This window comes from Dreissena polymorpha, chromosome 4 (genome assembly GCF_020536995.1).
Source record: "Dreissena polymorpha isolate Duluth1 chromosome 4, UMN_Dpol_1.0, whole genome shotgun sequence".
In the NCBI taxonomy this organism is placed as follows: Eukaryota; Metazoa; Mollusca; class Bivalvia; order Myida; family Dreissenidae; genus Dreissena; species Dreissena polymorpha.
Genome location: NC_068358.1, coordinates 25539377 through 25562916, shown reverse-complemented (window position 1 = coordinate 25562916; position 23540 = coordinate 25539377). Strand labels below are relative to the sequence as shown.

The 23540-nt window shown below is 35.8% G+C and overlaps 1 protein-coding gene across 1 annotated transcript in view; it reads right to left on the bottom strand.

The window, feature by feature from the left end:
- LOC127876625 (afadin- and alpha-actinin-binding protein A-like) overlaps positions 1 to 23540 on the bottom strand; it is a 97490-nt gene that overhangs the window by 47540 nt on the left and 26410 nt on the right. The window contains exon 3 of the mRNA XM_052421968.1: positions 6581 to 6708. Coding sequence (XP_052277928.1) covers positions 6581 to 6708 — 128 coding nt within the window. The remainder of the gene's footprint in view (positions 1 to 6580; positions 6709 to 23540) is intronic.

The window sequence follows — 23540 nt, the reverse complement described above, 5'->3', positions numbered from 1 at the left end:
TCAATAAAAGTATTTATTTCCATCCAAAGAAAGAAAACTACAAAACATTAGATGTCTATGCACTAATTTTTTATATATTAAAAGGGACTTATCCCCTAAAAAACTGAGTCATCCAGGGTCCAGGCTATTACATCATTTATCCTGTACTTTCTATAAGCAATCCATATATTGTCACAAACAATATAAAAAACAAGAGCACCGCATTACGGGTGCCAAGGCTTGGCTGCGGGTGCATTTTTTAATAAATGAAAGCTTGTCAGAATTTTTTTTTTTTAGAGCTCACAGTGACCTTGACCTTTAACCTAGTGACCCAAAAATGGATGTCCCGTGTAGAACATATCAAGGTGCATCTATATATTAAGTTTCAAAGTTATAAGCACTTTGATTTTAGAAAAAAATGTTAAAGTTTTAGCACGACGCCAGCGGACAGCAGACGACACGACACGAGGAGCTGGCTATGACAATACCTCGGGTTTTCTCCGAAAACAGCCGAGCTCACAACAGGATCACTACAAATTACTGTGAAACCATTATTTATCGTCAGGCATTAATTTTCATAAATTTCGTCAGTCGACCGATCGGCGAATTTAAGATCCTAACGAACAATCATGCTCTATGTTTGAACAAAAACAAACACTAAGTTGAAAAATATTTTAAAACTTTACCGTAGACATGAGGCATTAAATTCCAACATAATCCATGCACACGTTCACTGCTGTTTCGTAATCAAGATTAATCCGGTTTTGACACAAAGGGATGTAGATTACACAAGGTACTTAACTGACACGTTACACTTCTTTAAAACGCGTGTGCAGTACAGCTGTATCGAATGCGTTGACTTCGTTTATGTAGAATGGTAATGAATTAGCGCTTATTGTTTATAACTTTATTACCCATAAGGTGCGTTGTGTTTTTCAGGGGTGTTGCATATTAGCCATCACGCTGCGAGTGCCGATGAAAGACAATAAACCAAATGAAAAGATGACGATGTGTTATCAACATGCGTATTTATCACAAATTAATAAAGAATATTTTAATTGCTGTTTGTTGTTTGATTGTTTGCGTTTAACCACACTTATTACTATTTTAAATGTATCAATTTTTCTTTTTTAAATTATTGACATTATTGATTTATATACCGGTAGTTTACTTTTTAAGAACAAACACACACATAGAGTTTATAATTTTAATGTTGATATCAGAATAAAAAAGCATTTTATTTGAAAAAAAAACTCTTAACAAACTGGAACCTCTTTCGTATAACACAAACAGTTTTAAAACGGTATTGACAGCATTTTAATAAAAATCATACCAACTAGAATAACGATTGTTATCAGTATGGCAATTATAACAATAGAAAAAGACTAATGGGCAATTGGCTTCGTACAAACACTCGTTAACGGTTATTCGATCCCACTTGTCCGCTAATCATAACAATTAACGTGTGAATGGCATACATTAAGAGGGTCCATTACTGTCCCTTGATAACAAAAGACTAGTTAATTGGCATGTGACAAACAGGCCCCACCTCCTGCAGTGATTCTCAAGTGTGTTCCCGCATTCGTACGATTTTTCGCAACTGCGATTGATCGCGAATATATATTACACACAAATCGGATATTGACTGACGCATTTTTTTAAAAATTCAAAATCAGAAATCGGCGAATTTAAGTGCTGACGAAATCATCATTTTTATAAAAATGACGAAATTTTGTGCTGTCGAAAATAAATGGTTTCACAGTATTCAATAATTATGCTTTCGTAGCTCTTAATAATTTTATTGATTGAAATGAGAATTACTAATAAACGAAATTGTCAAAAATTGAACAGGTTCCTTTAATAGTATAATTCATGAGCAAAAGCAATTTGGCGGAAATGGCTATGCATTAAGTGTTTTTTGTAAAGTGTTAATTAAGTATTTGAAGTGTGTAGAGCACAATAATGCAATATACAAACAATTAAACCATCCATCAATCTGAAATTTGCACTCTGCAAAAGACATTTATATAAGCTTAAAATATACATATCTTCAGATTTATTCTACATTCATTTTTTTGATGGACATTTAAAGAAGAAATATAGGATAGCAGGAGGTACAAATATGGCTTCATATATGATTTCATGACAGCAGAAATCACACATCACTGGTACCAGAAATAAAGAACAAGTTGATACTATTTATGTATATAGTATGACAAGAAAACAAAGCCTCTATTGGATCTTTTACCAGTTTTTGTTTGTTGGTTTCATTCACTGTTTCAATAGCTGTTCAGGCAATTTTCATGGTGGTTATTTAAGCAAAACACACTTTTCCTGGTTTAGCTGATTAACTAGTTCTTAGTACACATAATTATTCAAGACGCTTTGATAAAATTACATACGTTTTCTCTCAGTCACCTGAAAAATTGATCACAAAGCCATATTTGAAGTTGAATATTCTTAAGAAGTTACATTGTTTATAGTTTATGTTACACTTGAAGCTGAACAAGAAATGTGTTTGTTAGAAACACTATGGCCCCTATAATTCTGCGCCGCTTTGATTTATTTTAATTTTCTTTATCATTTGGCAGGTTCAGATAATTATTTCCCTTTTAAGCTTATTACTTCCCTTTGAGTTGTTTTTTTTACCTTTGACCTTGAATGATGACCTTGACCTTTCAACCACTCAAAATGTGCAGCTGCATGAGATACACATGCATGCCAAATATGAAGTTGCTATCTTCAATATTGCAAAAGTTATGGCAAAATGTTTAAGTTGGAGCAAACAAACAAACAAACAAACCAACTTACCAACCAACCAACCGACAGGGCAAAACAATTGCATATTTAAACTTGAAATTTGCCCATGCAAAGCAACTTGATTTTCTACTATTTACCAACTTAATTAAATTTAACGAAGTTTGAAAGCATGGTCTGCATGTCAGCATCCTCCAAACAAACTAACAGCACATCACCAGCCATATTCAAATTATTGAGTGGAAACACATTTACCACTTTATAGTAATAGTTACCTTGACCTTATTGGCCCCAAATGAAATCTATACTAGATCAGTGTGTAACCTTCCTACACACAAATGTCAACACAATATCTCGTTCCTAACTGAAGTTATCAAATGTAACATATATACCCATTTAACTCTTTCCCACTTAGAAGCAAAGTGAAAATGGCTAAGTGCAAACAGCATAAAACCAGAACAGCCTGCAGTCTGTTCAGGTTTTATGCTGTTTGCTGCTCATAAGTTTCTATTAGGGTTGGAAATGAAGCCTTTAAAACTTGAATCTAGTAAGCAAGGTCTTTAATTAAATGTAACTTTCAAAAGGACTACAAATGCGTCAAACTAAATATCTAAGTGGTAAAGGGTTAAAAAACATTGACCTTGACACATCTCGCCCAAATGTGACAGCATGTCTGCATGTTTACTAAAGATTAGAGTTATTGTACACAAATGCTTTCCTGAATTGTTTCAATTGAATGTCTGTTGTACAGAGATATGTGCTTTTTGTTGCACACAATTTTTAAAAAGAATTTCAACAAGCATGCAAATCTAAAGCTGACTTTTTTAAGTACAAAAGGGAGCATTAAAACAGGGTAGATGGCTGGTCACAGTCATAGATCTTAAGTTATGCAACCAACATTTAATAATACTGTGCTTGGGAAAAAACACGTTTGTTTAAACTAATTTTCAACATTCAACTATTTGTTTATCACACTCATCAAAGACATTAATTTTATAACACTGAACAAACTTAACAAGACATGTAATCATCATGTTAAACTCTCTTCATTACCTTGTCATAAAAGCTGTCAAAAAATTTGCAGAGAAATGTGGTGCATGTTTTTGTAAAGAGCAAGATTGCTTTTTCAAACCATTCCTGCCACAATATCTTCAATTAATTTTTAATAAAGAATCTGGAACAATGTGTACATTATATGCACTATTCAAGTCAAATACTGCAATTCCAGCATGTAAAGAAAAAGGGCTGTTTGTAAAACATGCATGCCCCCCAAATGGGCTGTCCGTTGTAGTGGCAGCCATTGTGTGAATACAATTTTTGTCACTGTGACCTTGACCTTTGACCTAGTGAACTGAAAATCAATAGGGGTCATCTGCGAGTCACGATCAATGTACCTTTGAAGTGTCATGATCCTAGGCAAAAGCGTTCTTGAGTTATCATCCGAAAATCATTTACTATTTCGGGTCACCATGACCTTGACCTTTGACCTTGTGACCTCAAAATCAATAGGGGTCATCTGCAAGTCATGATCAATCTACCTATGAAGTTTCATGATCCTAGGCGTATGCGTTCTCAAGTTATCATCCGAAAACCATTTTACTATTTCGGGTCACCGTGACCTTGACCTTTGACCTAGTGACCTCAAAATCAATAGGGGTCATCTGCAAGTTATGATCAATCTATCCATGAAGTTTCATGATCCTAGGCGTATGCATTCTTGAGTTATCATCCGGAAACCATTTTACTATTTCGGGTCACCGTGATCTTGACCTTTGACCTAGTGACCTCAAAATCAATAGGGGTCATCTGCAAGTTATGATCAATCTACCCATGAAGTTTCATGATCCTAGGCGTATGCGTTCTTGAGTTATCATTCAAAAACCATTTTACTATTTCAGGTCACCGTGACCTTGACCTTTGACCTAGTGACCTCAAAATCAATAGGGGTCATCTGCAAGTCATGATCAATGTACCTATGAAGTTTCATGATCCTAGGCCCAAGCGTTTTTGAGTTATCGTCTGACAACCACCTGGTGGACGGACCGACAGACTGACCGACAGACCGACATGAGCAAAGCAATATACCCCCTCTTCTTCGAAGGGGGGCATAAAAATGGTCTCAGAAATCTGAATAAACGCTGTCAAGAAAAGAATGGAAAACTATTTTGAGCTGGCCTTATAAAATATCAAAAGATACAAACTTACAATTAATGCAATAAAGAAAATAGGTCATAGAATTATTTGCGCACACTGCCTTTCATATTTCAAATGTGATATCGTTTATGTATGTTTCTGACTTTTGGAATGAGTTTCTTGAAAAACACATTTTAATTTTCCGTTATTGCAAGGAAACAAACTGAACGAGTAGTCTTTTTTAGCAAACTGTATTTGGAGAATTGCAAAATCAATAGAACACAGATTTAACATCTAAAAGGAACAACATATTTACTATGCAGACATCAAGCTTGTAAACAAGTTGCTATATTTAAAAACAATTAACACACATTTGAAGATTAGTAAAAAATAATATTGCGTCAAAAATTACTACATGTATCTCTGACCTAAAATATATTGTTATATTTAATATTCTCTATTTATATTCTCTTGACAAATATTGTGTGTTTTCAAAATGTTGCAAACCAAGTTAAAATCATCAGCTTTAGTATTTTTCATACAATACGACAAATATTAGTTAAACCAAACTTCTTCCAATAAAGGCGTAATCCAGAATGAACATAAAATCTTAAGTAAATTCCAACTGTAAACTGCATGAAAATCAGTTCAAATTATTTAAGATATCTTAAGATTATATTAAAACATTGCAAATTTGAAACTTTGTAACCACAAAAAGGGCATGTCTGCACATGATGTGACAAAGAGTGTTAAGAATTAACAACTAATAATGGAACGTAACAAGAGAACCTAAAGGCCAATGTCACTCACCTGAGAATAATGGGAACGGAACTGTTCTTAGCATCTTCTGTGATGTTTTTAAACCATTCTCACACATCCGTATAGTAATATTAGATAATTTGAACACCCCTGGTGGCTATGTTTTTTAATAATCCTAAATCATGTTCATATTCAGCACAGATATCATTACATTTTGTTACCCCCAGGGTGGGGCAAATTTCGACCGCACGGCATGATATGAACCAACTTGGTAGAGGACTACCATGAAATGTTACACATCAAAGACCAAAGTAACCTCTCAGTTTTGCAGTTTTAGACTAAGATTTTTTTAAGTGTTTACTAAATACAAAAACAGGTAAACAATTTACATCAAAAATGCAGCCAACTTTAACCCAGGATTTAAACAAACTTTGTACAGGACCACTATTTGATGTGACATGCCAAATAAAAAAAAAGTTTGTGTATAGTACCTCACAGTTTTAAAAACGGAAATTATTTTCTGTGAAACCTATCCAAAATAAAAGTAACGTTCTGAGCTGCTTTAATTTTAGACACGTAAAATAGACAAGTATGTAGTATGTTGTGTTCATGCAGTTTTCATCCTTGTTTTCAATAGTACTTTATCATATATAGGTATGTAATTAATGGAATATTACAACAATGTGGTGTTCCGTTGAGTTGCATCACACTTTTTGATTGTGGGATATTGCATTCCATTTGCCCTGCAGCATCACACCATCAACTTGTGCTATACAACCCAACGGAAGACCACAGTTATATAATATTCCCCATTTAGCAAACAAGATGCATGTTTTTTTGTTTTGCATTTTTGTCATTCAACTTGACAATCACGTAGAGAAGATTGACTGTGGTTCACCATCAGCTCTGCACATGTTTTTTACATACTATCAAAATGGTTTGATCAACAAACCTGTTTTCTAGATCTTCTTTCACTCGTGCTGATCGCTGGAACAGTCTGATGAGTTCTTCAAGGCGGTTCACCAGGGAGGGCTTCACATTGTCACGCGTAACCGGGTTCAAACCTAGGCCTGTCAGTTCCTGGATCCATGAACATCAACATTTACTGTAAAAACTCAGTCATAAGTATACCCGCTCATAAGTCTAGGTATAAAGTGGTAAGCGAATTAGCCAATTTTTTCCTGATCACTTCGTAAGTTGGGTCAAAACTTAATGAAACGGCAAAAAATGAAAATCCCCCTTGGTAAAAATGTGACCCCATAATATTCATTGTCCAATTCTTTGACACATCTTTTGAAATAATTGTATTTGATATAATAATCTAGATAGAAGTTAAAAATTATTTTACAAATTTATTATTGGTTCTGAATAGAACCCGTTATGAAGGTTAAAGCTTAAAGCGTTTAATAGACACGGGAACAACAACAATGACGTCTTTGGTTACTTACCAATAATTATACTAAATGCTTTTATCATTACCTGATAACCAATTTTGAAAATTCCAACAAGAACTATATTTTGTTATTTTTTGAACCTTTTCTGACTTTCATTATGCCCCTTATTTTATACATTTAATAAGACATGAAGTTGGAGTGTAATATATATGGCTATGTAACCTTGTATAATTTTTATAAACTCTGCTTATGGGGAAAAAGAAGTAAAATTACAAAAGTGTGTTAGAACAGAAATCTAGTGAATGAATATAACACCTGATGTTATCTTTAGAGAGGTATCTTGACATATACAATTATTTTCAAACACACAAGCTGTGACTTAAAAATGAGATTTCTTGATAGCTAATTGCTTATCAGTGTCAACAATTTAAAAATGCTTTTACTTGAAATGGCAAAACAAGAGCTGCCTTGAAAGAGCTGTTCCAAAAAAGGGTGTTAATATTCTTGGGAGTCATCTGACGGCAAAATTGCAGGTACAGTAGAATCTCTGTAAACCGGACAGTCTGGGGACTGGCCTGATCGTCCGGTTTTCAGAGAGTTCCGGTTTACCAAGAGTATGCATATTGCCGAAATATGCATTGTGTACAAAATCATATAAGAATACAACAAACCATACAGTGATTTTTTGGCCCAAAATTACCGCCGATATTCGGCTGCTTCCCAATTGCAAAAAATGACGTTTTTTCCCAAAAATCTGACCAAAATTTCCCAAAAAATGATCAAATTTTCCAATAAGATTACAATGTCATTTAGCGTTAATTTCGTAGAATGAGTGCCAATCGAGCTTGTTGAGCTTGTCGAGTCTTTGCCGAATGACAACTGACTTACGAATGTTTGCGAATGTAGCCGAATACGATTTTACGTTGCTATCCACACATCTCTCTCTATATTGCGGAGGATACCGACGATAGTCAATGTATCCCGATTGTTTACGCCTGTTTTTACACACGTCCAAGATGGCGGCAAGCAGACGAGAAGTTTGCGATGAGCAGTGAAAATGATAAATAACACTAAAATTAACAGCGGATATCACATGGTTATTAGGAGATAATTTAATGTGTGTGTCAATTAACGCAAAATACTATGTTTGAGATGAACAACAATAAATATCTATTAGAAATGTTCACAGTGAATGTGCGTCACGGAAATCTGTGTTGGGAAATTGGAGTTCACAAAGTTAAAGCATTTAAGACGAGAACCGTTCGAAAATGGAAAGAGACAAACATGATTTGATTTATATGTTGGTGGATCTGTGTATATTCAGATTCATATGCATATTCTGCTTAATTATGTTTGTCACGCTGTATAGTTTGGTGAAATAGCATTGAACTGAGGATGTCTGAATTGTGCAAGATATTAAAAGGTAAACAAATGAAATGTATTATTTTAGCTCCATTTAATACAACATTAACACAGCAAGAACACAAAAGCGTGTTTGTTAATATTTGTTAATGTTTTCACCATATCATATTTTACTTAAAAAAAACATCCTGAATTAAATTCATACTCTTAAAGAGATTATGATTAAATCATAATGGTATATGTATATTGAAGAATCTATAGATTATTGCAAGTTTAATATGCATGTGGAAGGATATTAACTAAATGTTGTAAGAAGACATGAAAGGAACACTTTATAATATAAAAATGCTGTCAAACATGAACTTAGCAATTTTTTTTTCTGTTCTTAATTTATAATCATATTTATAATGTTTCCCAATTTCATGGTTTATCGCGCTATTTTTCCCAATTTCATGGTTTATCGCGCTAATTTTCCCAATCCAAATGCCACAGGCTGTAACAAAAAAAGCAAAAAAAATCACTGCCATATACATTTACATGTACCATGTGATAACTGTACTCATGTAAGGTTTATGTTTAAAGCATTCTTCAAAAAATGTGTTTTTATTCGATTAATTCCAAAGTGAGTGTGGTGCTTTATACATGTACATACGTGACATTTGTCATATAGGCGAGTGAGTCGTGTTCGAGTTCTCTAAAAATAGCTCTGAATTAATTAAACCTCAATGACAATTTTGACAAATAACGATTTGAGAAGACTGTAGATTAAAGACTATTAATGCTGAAGATGCGTTTGAAATTAAGAAAAGGCAATGAATGAATTTGCAGACAGATGGATGGATATTTAACGGTCATATTTCTCACAGTTTTATCTGACAAACAAACAAACTACGATTTAAGCGTTAAATAATGGCTATAAGACCTTTTAAACTACCCAAGAAGATCACAAGAAAGCGATCGTCGCAACAGGATGCATTAATTTTGTAATTAAATTGTTTATCATAATCTTAATGAAACGATCGAGTCAATCACTTTTTGGTGTTACCGCACGTCTTTTATAGACATTCACAGTTTGTTTTACATTATTTAATCGGATTTCATTAGCGCGGTAACAACTTGACACCTTTATGGTCTGTTTAATCCGATTATCGATGATTGCGCGAGTAAAATGTGTGACACCCCACGCGCTGTGCTGACAAGGTATTGCAATTTTCACGCTTGATCTTGAGAATTTGGACCGTCAGGTGTACTCAATGTATTTTACGTTGAAAATGACCAAATTCACGGAGATATCCGTTCGGTTCTGGTTTTGAGAGAGTTTGGTTTATTCAACATTTTTTAACAAAGAAATAGAAGGAGAAAATACGGGACTGGCCCGACCTTTCGGAATGGGAGAGTTACGGTATTCAGAGAGTCTGGTATTGGCAGAGTCTACTGTACGAGTTATAGAACTTGGTAAATGACAACGCATCATGATCCCAAACAGGTGTTCACTTTCAGTTGAAAATCTAAAGAAGAGACCCTGATATGGAAACGTTGCATATTAAAGTTACCAAGAGAATTACGCACATGCCCATGCTGACATTTCGGTGAGCAGAATAGCCTGAATTATTCTGTGAAAAGTCATGCTAAAAACACATCATATTAAAATACCTCAGTTATTTCCTTGTCCGGTATTGCATGACGAACTTAATTTGCATCAAGATGACTATAATTATGTGTTGATGTTTTGTCATAATAATGTCCAACAGTTACTGCTGCAGATAACAGAGTGGATAGCACTTTTTATGTATTTATTTTCCGCAAATAGTTAAGACATTGTGGCTGTAGCTTTAGATTTAAACACAACATATATATTTTCCCTTTAGTCTAATGCCAAACTGCCAAAAACACAGGTTGGTTTTTGCCAACACAGGAGAACAAAAAACTGCATGAAATTCTAAGACTCTCTCCAGGCTTCTAAAAGTGTTTTCATGTTTAGAACAATATAGCCAGGCCTGATAATTCTCATGAGTAGAAGTTGTTGTGCTGCTTAAATCACGCAATAATGCCACTTGATATTTTCTAAGGAATTATTCTCAAAAACATTGCAAAACCACAAAACCTGGTACAATTTTCAGTTACATTTGAATTAAATGAAACTGGCAAGTAATGCAATCCCAATCTAATTGCCCATGCCATCTAAAAATTAAACAGTTAGTTGAGCAGTTAAAGTTTGAAGGAGATCCACCCAGCTTTAAAAGAGGCATAGACTTAACAAGCATTATTGTACCATAACTCTGTCAAAACTGGTGGCAGCCATTCCAGGGAGACATTATCAAATGCAATAGCAAGACACATTGCCAAAACATAACTTAAATGTTGTCATCAACGTTGCTAAAATAAACAACTGCACTGCATAACGGGTGCCATGCTCGGCTGCGAAAGCTTGTCAGATTTTTATTTTTATTTTTAAGAGGTCACAGTGATCTTGACCTTTGACCTAGTGACCCAACAAGAGATGTGTTTGTCAGAAACACAATGCCCCTTACTGCGTCGCATTAAAATAAAATTTCTATTTTTCATTTGGCAGGTATAGAAATCATATACCTTTAAAGGTTATTACTTCCCTTGAATGACCAACTTTCATGATGATTGGGCAAAAATTGTGACTTCTAGAGTGTTTACAAGGTTTCTCTATAGCCAAATTATAAGGAAAACTGCCCCGCCCACTGGCAGCCATGTTTTTCAACAGATCGGAACCACTTTTGAACTCAACCAAGATATCATTAAGACAAACACTTTGACAAAGTTACAAGAAGATTGGGCATGAAATGTGACTTCTACAGTGTTTACAAGGATTCCTTTTTTTTACCTAGTGACCTAGTTTTTGACCCGGCATAACCGAGTTTCGAACTCGGCCGAGATTTCATTGGGACAAAGCTTCTGACCAAGTTTCATGAAGATGGGACAAGAAATGTGGCATCTAGTGTTTACGAGAAAATGTTAACGGACGGACGGACGGATATACGACGGACAAAGGCCGGTCACAAAAGCTCACCTGAGCAATCAGGTGAGCTAAAATTATATAAAATTTGGCAGGTCAGAGAATAATGTCCATTTAAAGCTTATTACTTCCCTTGGATTTGATTTTTCGATCCCTAGACCTGGAAGGATGTTGTTCACCTTGAAATTTTACCACTCAAAATGTGCAGCTCCATGAGATACACATGCATGCCAAATATCAAGCTGCTATCTTCAATATTTAAAAAGTTATGGCCAATGTTTAAGGTTTTTTCGGACGGACAGGCTGACATACTGACATACTGCGGACAGTTCAACTGCTATATGCCACCCTACCGGGGGCATGAAAAGCAAAGGCAATAAGTCTTGAAAAGGGGGAGCAAAAGTCATGATTATAGTGCATCATATTACAAAAAATTTGAAAAGGGCAAAAACTCTAAAAATATGATAGCAAGAGTCAATATTCTTTTGCAATCTATAATCCCTAATTGAGATCTACGTACTTGTGAAGTTTCATGTTGATATCTCTAATAATTTTCGAGATTTCCAAGGTCAATTACTCTTACAAAGGGGAGCATTTAGAGTTATGCTTTCTGCGCTTTAGAGTTATGCTTTCTGCGCATTGCACACCCCTTCAATTCAATTACATTCACCTACCTGTGAAATTCAAAGTTGATACATCTTCATAGTTGATATGATAGATATGATATGCTACAGACAAAATTTAAGTGCAAATTGCTCGACACTCCTAACAGTATACAAATGTATTATAATTATGTTGAAATAATCAGAAAGTATGTCACAGTAATTTTTTCTCTGTTTCTTGAATTAAAACCTACAAGCGATTGGCATGCCATGCTTGAAATAAACTAACTCTTAGTATAAACTACCTGCAAGTATATTCAAAAGAACAAAAATTTATATAAAGCCTGCTTATTTTCTTATAATTCATCAATAGTATGTGCATGATTTATTGATAAACAAGCGCAGTATAAGCTATCTTAATTGAGTACATATTTCAGATTCTAGATTATTTTTTCCAGACATGAGGAATTTTGTACCAACTATATAGCTCCCAAGTGGAAACAGATTGAAACTCACAGGACAACATTTTGGGATGCTGGCAATACAATTAGAAACGAGAGCGCCGATGGCGTTTAAAGCATAGGTGCAAGATACAGGGAAGTTGCTGCTTAAGTAAATGTTAAGGGAACAGTTGACTGAATGAAAAACTAAAAGGCTATCAAGAAGAAAAGTTATTTTAAAGATTAAGTACAAATAATGAAACAGGAAGTGAGAAAATATTACAAATCTTCCTATAACAATCGGAACATCAGGAACACGTATTAAGTGAGCTTGGTATTTTGCGAGAAAGTAAATGCCTGGATGTAAATGTTATTTTTGGCTGGAAGTTTATTTCTGTTGTTGTTTTAATTTGGACAAGAATAGTTTCCTACAGATGTGTCCGTTGTTTGTGTAATGAAAAGATGAAGTAACTCATAACAATTACATGCTCCTGAGAGATATTTGTACAATGTGGTAATGAACGTTATCATTAATATGTGCGAGACAGAACGACTTTTTCATTCTGAAAAAAATAGTCGGTAATTTCAAACAATTACCGACTATTTAAATAGATAATCTTTCCATTTACATCAGTGTTTGAAACGCTTATGAAAAATAATTATCCAAGCCTTTCAAAATTTAAGCACGGACAGATCTGTATCGAACTATTCTTTTCACAAATGAAAATAGACGCTACCCTATTCGTCTGCATTAAGAATTTGTCGTAAAAATTGTTGTAAGCGTTAGATGCAGACGTGCACAACAGATTTAGTTCTGAATACAGATTTTTGAATGCAGATTTTTATAGAAACTCCTCACAGCAGTTACTTTCCTTGCTTCGCCCGGTCAGTAACTTCTAGCATAAGGGAGACCACTGCGTAGGAGATTGAGATTTATAGTGCAGATAGAATTGTTTTACGAACGAAATTTGTTTTAGGTTATAAGAAGATTATTTGACATAAAACATCCTTAGAAAAATTCACTAAAAACAGTGTCAGCAATATTCTTGGAAGAAAACGTTAGAAAAATGTTTCCAAATAAAAAATTGTAGAATTACCATATACTATATTAAATAGAAATTTCGTCTGATTTTTGATCAGGTAAGGCTTCATAATGGTCAACCGTATCATGTGCATTTTCGAAATGTAGTATATACCTTAAGCATAGGTGCGTTGCACCTATGCTAAAAATCAAATTTATTTTATAGATATCCCCTGCCAAATAAATTTTGTTTATTAATGGGTGCAGATGGATGAACAGGGTAATAACTGTAAAATAACAAAGTGCAGGGGTAATTGTTTTTATGCGTTGCAATTCAATTCTCCTCATTGAAATCAGTATACCCATGAAGTTTCATGTTGAAATCTTGCAACATATCTGAGATATATCCCTGATAATTTACATCATAGAAAAACAACAAAGGGAAATAACTCTCACTTACAAAAGTGTAGGGTTATGGTTTTTGTGCATGGCACTTCTCATTGCTGTTTATACACCACTGTAGTTTCAAGTTAAAATCTTGTATCATATCTGTCATATCTGAGATATATCACTTTATAGTTACATCATATATACCCATGAAGTTTCATGTTGAAATCTTGCATTATATCTGAGATATATCCATGACAATTTATATCATACAAAAACAACAAGCAAATTCGTAGAATTGATATCCCCCGCAACATATGCTTTGTTTGTGGATGGGTGCAAATCGGACGGATGAACATACTGACAGATGTTTTTCAAGACACAAAGGGCCATAACTCTGGTTTAAACAAATTGTGTACAATACCATTTTGGCATGAATCATCCTCTTATGCATATATATACTCATACGAAGTTTCAATAAAATACGCCAAAGCACTTCCAAGATATGGCTCCGGACACAAAAGTGATGAACGGACAAACAGCCAGACGTACAGCCGGACAACGCCAAAACAATATCCCTCCGCCTCTGGCGGGGGATAGTATACTCAAACCAAGTTTCAATGAAATCTGCTAAAGCACTTCCAAGATATGGCTCCGGACACAAAAGTGCCAATAGTCAAAAGCATTTTTTCAAGATACAAAGGGCCATAACTCTGTTTTTAACAGATGGTGTACAATGCCATTTGGCGTGCATCATCCTCTTATGCATATATATACTCGTACCAAGTTTCAATGAAATCCGCCAAAGCACTTCCAAGATATGGCTCCAGACACAAAAGTGCCTATAGTAAAAAGCATTTTTTCAAGATACAAAGGGCCATAACTCTGTTTTTAACAGATGTTGTACAATGCCATTTGGCGTGCATCATCCTCTTATGCATATATATACTCATGCGAAGTTTCAATGAAATCTGCCAAAGCACTTCCAAGATATGGCTCCGGACACAAAAGTGCCGGCCGGACGGACTGCCGGACGGACGGACAACGCCAAAACAATATCCCTCCGCCTCTGGCGGGGGATAACAAAGGGCAATAACTCTTATTCAAGAAAGTAAAGTCTAATGGTTCTTGTGCATGGCACTTCTGCTTATTGATTCCTATATACCAATGAAGTTTCATGCTGAAATCTTATATAGTATCTGAGGTAAAAACTTGAAAAGTTAGAGACAGACTGACTTACTGACAAACAGACTGATGGACTGACAAAAGCAAAAACTATATCCGTCTGACTTTGTAGGAGGGATAACTCTGTAATGCCTGAAATATCCCCACTCCCACAAGCGGCTTGGTCAGAGGACATAAGCTACAATGCAAGCTTCAGGCCTATAGTTTCCTCTTGATGCATAAATTCAAATTATAGGGGAGATATGCCTTGAATGCAGTGGTTCATATACCCTTACATGTAATTAATGTTCTCCTATATCCATTATTCAGTGGCTGTTAGCTGTAAATCCCTTAATGTGATGGTTTTACCTTAATTCTACAACTATGGAACGCCAAAACTGCCTTTTGTTGAACAAGACTGATATGTTGGGTTAAGTTGACATTCTGTTGGGTTAAGTTTAAATTATGTTGGATTCATTTGACATTATGCTGGGTTAAGGCGGCATTATGTTGGGTTAAGTTGAGATTATGTTAGGTTAAGGTAACATTTTGTTTTGTTTATTTGACATTATGTTTGGTAAAGCTGCCATTGTGTTGTGTTAAGTTGACATTATGTTGGGTTAAGTTGACATTAAGCTGGGTTAAGTTTGCGTTATGTTTGGTTAAGTTGCCATTATGTTGGGATTAGTTGGCATAATGTTGGGTTACGGTGACATTATGTTGGGTTAAGTTGTTATTATGTTCGGTTAAGTTGCCATTATGTTGGGTTAAGTTGTCGTTATGTTCGGTTAAGTTGACATTATGTTGGGTTAAGTTGGCATTATATTCAATTAAGTTGGCATTATGTTTGGTTATGTTGACATTCTGTTTGGTTCAGTTGATTTTATGTTAGGTTCAGTTTACATTATGTTGGGTTAAGTTTACATCATGTTCGGTTAAGTTGCAATCATGTTCGGCCGTCATTACGTTATGTTTGCTTCATTTAGATCTCCTCGGTACATTAGTCTTAAAACGGCGGATCGACTCACACATGCGCTAATATAATTAGGGCTTTCTGATCTAATTGCAAATTTCTGCAATGAAAAAATTGACATGAAACGGTATCAAAACTAAAGGCCCAGTCTCACTATGATGCCGACGGAGTCCTGGTGCGTGATCCCGGATCTACCGAGATGAACCGGGGCTCTACCGGTATGAACCGGGGCTCCGCCGGGGATGACTGGGATGAACCGGGAACAACCGCCAGGGCACCACCGGGAAAGTATTAAAATGTTATAATACCTCCGGGATGAACCGGGAGTCACCAGGAAGGACCGGCAACAACCTTTGCGGCACCGGCAAAAACCGGGACGGCACCGTAGCTCCACCGGGGCCCATACAGACTCCGACAGAGCTACGGTAACGCCCCAATTGTCGCCGGTGTTGCTCCGATGAATGCCGGCAGAGTCCCAGTATAGCTACGGTACATTAGTAAACCGGCGCTCTTGCCGTAGCTCTGCCGGGTCTGATGCCAGTATAGCCCCGTTGAGTGCCGGTGGAGTTATTGTATACCAGGGCTCCGCCGGGGACAACCAGGATGAACCGGGAACAACCGGGGCTCCACTGGGAAAGTATTAAAATGTTTAATACCTCCGGGATGAACTGGGAGTCACCAGTAAGGACCGACAACAACCGGCGCGGCACCGGCAACAACCGGGACGGCATCGGGAACAACTGGGACGGCACTGTAGCTCTGGTTAATGCCGGCAGAGACCCAGTATAGCTACAGTACATCGGTAATCTGGCGCTCTGCCGGGTCGCCACGGGACGGTGTTAAAAAATCTCTACGAATCATCCCAGTTCTTGCTGGTCGACCTGCGTTAGCAAACTGGGATAGACCGGGGCTCTACACGCTATATTGAGACTTGAGCTTAAGCGACACCGAACTAAACCGTCTCGGGTTGAATACGATAGGAGATAGACACAGATTTCGTGAAAAAAATCCAAATGAACCGGACATAATGCTATGACAACTGAACATGATGTCAACATAACCGAACATTATGTAAACTTAACCCAACATAATTTAAACTAAACCTAACATAATATCGACTGAACCCAACATTATGCCAACTTAACTGAATAATAAGCAAACTTAACCCAGCATACGGTCATCTTAACCCAACATAATGCCAACAAAACCAAACGTAACGCACCTTAAACCAACATAATACCAAATTAATGTAACATAGCCACTTTAACCCAACCTAATGCTAACTTAACCCATAATACCAAATTAATGTAACATAGCCACTTTAACCCAACCTAATGCTAACTTAACCCAACATAATGCCAACTTAACCGAACATAATGCGAACTTAACCCAACATAATGTCAACTTAACCAAACTAAATGCCAACTCAACCCAACATAATGCCAACATAACCGAACATAATGTCACCTTAACCCAACATAATGCCAACTCAACCCAAAATAATGTCACTTTAACCCAACATAATGCTAACTTAACCCAACATAATGTCACTTTAACCCAACACAATTCTAACTTGACCCAACATAATGTCACATTAACCCAACATAATGCGAACTTAACCCAACATAATGTCAACTTAACAACAAAAGGCAGTTCCATATTCTACAACCATTTGATGTAGGCAGTGTTGATGCAGTATTTTGTATCTTTGCACATATCATCTATGTTATCCTAACAATAAAAGGAATTTAAGGCATGGTGGATACAGGAATTGTCAAGAATTGTATGCCAAACTTAAGCTTTTGACCTCTTAGTGTGACCTTGACCTTTGGTGTTATAAGGTTTATATTTGTGTCAAGTTATTTTAAAATCCATTAATATATGGAAAAGATATTGTTGATTGAGGAATTTCAGATTGACAGCAAGATACATATGGACAGTGTGATAGCTGTAAGTCAACTTTTTGAAGTAGGGCATACATAATTAGGGGACAAAAAGTAATGGTTATTTTGCACAGCGCATTCCCTCAATTCAATGTACCTAAATAGGAAGTTTCAAGTTGATAGCTCTTACAGTTTTGGAGATATGCTCTAGAGAAAATTTATATACTACAATAAACAAAGGGCTAAAACAAACAAGGGCTGTTTGTAAAACATGCATGCCCCCCATATGGGCCGTCAGTTGTAGTGGCAGCCATTGTGTGATTACATTTTTTTGTTACTGTGACCTTGACCTTTGACCTAGTGACCTGAAAATCAATAGGGGTCATCTGCCAGTCATGATCAATCTACCTATGAAGTTTCATGATCGCATAAGCATTCTTGAGTTATCATCCGGAAACCATTTAACTCTTTCGAGTCACTGTGATCTGACTTTTGACCTAGTGACCTGAAAATCAATAGGGGTCATCTGCCAGTCATGATCAATGTTCCTATGAAATTTCATGATCCTAGGCATAAGCAATCTTGAGTTATCATCCAGAAACCTTTTTACTGTTTCAAGTCACTGTGACCTTGACCTTTGACATAGTGACCTGAAAATCACTAGGGGTCACCTGCCATTCATGATCAATGCACCTATAAAATTTCATTATCCTAGGCCTAGGCGTTCTTGAGTTATCATCCGGAAACCATCTGGTGGACGGACCGACCGACAGACCGACGGACCGACATGTGCAAAACAATATACCCCCTCTTCTTCAAAGGGGGGCATAACAAGTTGATAGTACATGTATATATAATTATTTCCAAACCAGTTTTCGCGCACCGAAAAAGAAAAACTGGTTGGCTCAAAGAAATTTTGGGACAGCGCTAGCCCTGGTAGATAGACCCCACGACTCCAGTAAATAATATTTTATGTAAATGTGGTCCTTAACTGCATCCAAGAACAAGTCACTGTGACCTTGACCTTTGACCTAGGACCTCAAAATCTATAGGGGTCATCTGCCAGTTATTATCAATGTACCTATGAAGTTTCATGATCCTAGGCGTAAGCGTTCTTGAGTTATCATCCGGAAACCATCTGGTGGACGGACGGAAACCCCATGACACCAGTACATAATATAATCTGCAAATGTGGTCCTAAACTGCATCCAAAAACGAGTCACTGTGACCTTGACCTTTGACCTAGTGACCAAAAAATCAATAGGGGTCATCTGCCAGTCATGATCAATGTATCTATGAAGTCTCATGATCCTAGGCGTAAGCGTTCCTGAGTGATCGTCCGGAAACCATCTGGTGGGGACGGAGACCCCACAACACCACTACATAATATAATCTGCAAATGTGGTCCTAAACTGCATCCAAGAACAAGTCACTGTGACCTTGACCTTTGACTTAGTGACCTCAAAATCAATAGGGGTCATCTGCCAGTCATTATCAATGTACCTATGAAGATTCATGATCCTAGGCGTAAGTGTTCTTGAGTTATCATCCGGAAACCATCTGGTGGACGGACGGACGGACAGACGGACTGACATGTGCAAAACAATATACCCCCTCTTCTTCGTAGGGGGGCATAAATATTAAAGAAAGAGTTCAGCATTTGTTTCCTTTTTAATAAAATACCGATATAAGGTACAATCTCAATTGAGGAAAAACTACAACATTCTAAATTGCAGTCTGAAAAATGTCCAAAAGTGCATTATCTGCAAGTGAGCAAATAAAATGAGTACTGAAACTGAACATTTCAAGCAAAAGTGCATGTAAATGAAAATTTGAATTGCGTTGTGCAATTTAAACCAAGCAATTTAAAAGACTCAAGTCTGAAAAATCTAAGACGTGAGTTTTTCCAAGTTCAGGGTTTTTCTAGCTATTTTCATTTTACAAAAAGTTACTGGTTGGGCAATAAAAAATCAAGGGGTTCTTGTACAGTGCATATCCCCATCAATGAGATCTTCGTTCCTGTAAAATTTGTAACTCTAATAGTTTTAGACCAGGGGTTTACTTGGGGATATGACTTCACCTTACCCAGAGAGCAAGTTTGAAGAACTACTTGCCCTTTCTTTGAGTCAATTCATACATAAACTAACATTTCACAATTCAATAAAAAATGTAATATGACAAATGATAAAATGTATTAAATGTATTATATAAAGTTTAATGATTATATTGTATGTTTATAGAAAAAAACAACAGATTATGGTTTTTTTTTCAGCACAAAAGTTATGATTATCAGCTTATAATTAGTCACAGCTCAAACTAAAATGAAAAACTTAGAACTGTTACCTTCAAATGATCAACATATCTTTTTAACAGTTTTGTTACTTGAAATGAAGTCTTACATAAAGTACTTGCTAAAGAATGTCCTTTTTATTCTTCATCAAGTAATATTTTCAGGAGGTATGAAAGGTTGTTTGTGTGATTCTTTGTTTTACGGGTTTGGTGTTATTTATTTTCTGTCTAAAAATTGGATCATTTCATATGTCATCCATCTATATGACACTGAAAAACAGAAAACATCTTGATTGGCTTCCAACCATTTAACATCCAAATTAAACAAGACCATTGCCAAGCAATATAAGTCCTTTACCATTTTCAGCATAACATTTCTAGCCTATTTGTTGCCTTAGCAACCATATTTTTTGATGTAGGAACAAAATGAAATGACATGCATAATCGTCATATTGCCATCTATCCTTGTTTCAAGTTTCATGAAAATATGAAGAACTTATAAAATTCCCATGATATTTGCCTTGCAGTATGAACGACCTAATTTGTATATACAAGATAACCTTCCCCCTACAATGTTCACCCCTGGCACAGGAAAGTGCATGGGAATCCCCTGAAGTTAACCCTTTGCATGCTGGGAAATTTGTCGTCTGCTAAAATGTCGTCTGCAGAATTTCTAAAATTAGCATATTCTTCAAAAAAAATTCAAAGAATACTATCAGAATAGCAAACAGTTTGGATCCTGATGAGACGCCACGTTCTGTGGCGTCTCATCTGGATCCAAACTGTTTGCAAAGGCCTTTAAAATTCAGCTCCAGCGCTTTAAGGGTTAAACCTGTTTGAAAGATATTGTTCGGAAAAGATATCTGAAAGATGGGCAGACACATGGACAACCTTAGGCCAGTTTACCTACATGTACTCCCAATTTAAATTTCATTGTGGAGGAGTGGGCTATAATAAATGTCATACATTTCGTAGCATTTTTTAACATTTTAATTAATATGGCTCTTGGAGTTTTTTTGTTTTTAATGAGTAAACAAGTTGATTTTTAAATCCTGATTTATTTGACAGGAGAGAATGATGTCAATACTCTCAAGATGGAACTCAATGTAGGCTTTTCTAAAAGAAGAACAATAAAAGTAGAAAATCCCCATTTATATTGAATTTCACATGTTGTTAATGCAATTTGCTTTAACTGTCATTATAAATCCCATAACTGTCAGATCCAGACAACTTTAAGGTTAACTGATACTGATACGTGATTATTTCAGTGTAAAGGATAAAAAGATACTTCTGCGAAATATTATTACCTCTCGTCTTTTTTATTTAAAATGCACTTTAGAATACCATGTCTGCATCAAAAAGACATTTAATGATATAAACAGCTTACCACATTGATGACTGCTTAGTCACGAATGTTGCCATGCTAACACTTAACTGCATATATAAGATAGCGGATACTTGCTTGCCATTAGTGTAGTTTAATCAAATATTTTTCCCATTAAAGTGAGTTAATAAATATTTTCACTCATGCAAGCAAACTTTAGTCCCCAAAGCAAAGCAATAAGCTCTTTTTGCATTCATTTCTTCACTATTTTTTTTTTTTTACAATTAATGCAATTTATGTCATCAATTTAAAATCAGTACATAACTGAAGTAGAAAGTTCACACATTGCCTGCAATTTCAGTTCCTAAACACCATATACTTATTTTATGTTTACCAAACCTCAAGTACTAGTGGGAGATTTTGGGTAAAGCATCTACTTATTTTGTCAAAGGCTACTCAATCAGTAGCGGGTTATTTTTGTTCAAATTGTAGAAAAAATTGGCATTTATAAATGACCTCTGTAAGGCAAGATCACTGAAGTGCTACTTATCAGTGTAAATCAAGGCTTGTCAAGTATTCCATCTACTATGAACATACATGCTTACAAAATTCAAATATTACAACATGCTGCCAGACGGCTTTAGTTTCCCTATTGCTAGTGTGCCAACACTCGGCTGCGGGTGCAGTTTTTAATAAATGAAAGCTTGTCAGAAGAAAAGGTGTTATTTATTTTTATTTTTTTCATTTTTTTTAGAGATCACAGTGACCTTGACCTTTGACCTAGTGACCCAAAAATGGGTGTGACGTGTAGAACTCATCAAGGTGCAGCTACATATGAAGTTTCAAAGTTGTACCTGGAAGCTTTTTGATTTTAGAGCCAATGTTAAGGTTTTAGCACGACGCCTACGGCGGACAACACAACGAGCTGGCTATGACAATACCTTGAGTTTTCTCCAAAAACAGCTGCGCTAAAATGTGCCAAGAAGAAGGGCTGTAAGGTAATGGATATAAACTTCAAACAAATGGCTAATAAAGACATTCTTAAACATAAGGTTTATTAGGTTAAAGATTACTTTCTGCCATTTCATTATTGTGTGAGGATATCTGTATATTTAGAACTCATGGTTTAAGCTGGTATGTTTTTCCAAACTTCTTACAATGGAAAAACCACAAATGGTTAAAGAAAATACAGAAGTTATTGTCCCAACAAACTGCAGTATGCCAAAAGTTGACCTTTGACCTGTAAGCATGACCTTGAAGTAGAGACACGGGTCTTACACATGAAATATTTTTTTCAAAATGGCAAGTATTTGTGATAAGTCATCAGAAATTGCATTATGTATTATATTTGTGATAAATCATCAGAAATTGCATTATGTATTATACAGTAACAGTCTGGGAAGACTGTATTAATGCTAAAAATTTGACCTTTGACCTATAGGATTAACCTTGGTCTTTGAGCTTATGAACAATTTGTTTAAAATTTCATAAGAAATTTGTTTTGCCCAATATTGACCATTGACCACAAAATGTTAGTATGACCATTGAGCTGCAGACAAAGGTCATAAACAAAACAAGATGTGTTTGTGAAACACTATGTCCCCCCATATATTTGACCTTTTAACCTGAAGGATGACCTTGACCTTTCACCACTCAAAATGCGCAGCTCCATGAGATACACATGCATGCCAAATATCAAGTTGCTATCTTCAATATTGCAAAATTTGACCCTTGACCTTGAAGGATGACCTTGACCTTTCACACCTCAAAATGTGCAGCTCCATGAGATACACATGCATGCCAAATATCAATCTTCAATATTGCAAAGTTATGGCCAATGTTAAAGTTTGACGCAAACCAATAAACCAACAAACAAGCCAACAGACAGGGCAAAAACAATATGTCCCCCAGTATAGACTGGGGGACATAAAAAGCTGTATCAGCATGATGAAGACATTTTAGTAGGTTATTTTAAAATGCAAGACAAATACAGTCTGGTTAAGCAGTTTAGGTACAGTGACATGCTGCATCCACATGTTTAACATTTGAGATATGTCATGTTAAAATTGCAGAATAAATGATGCAGT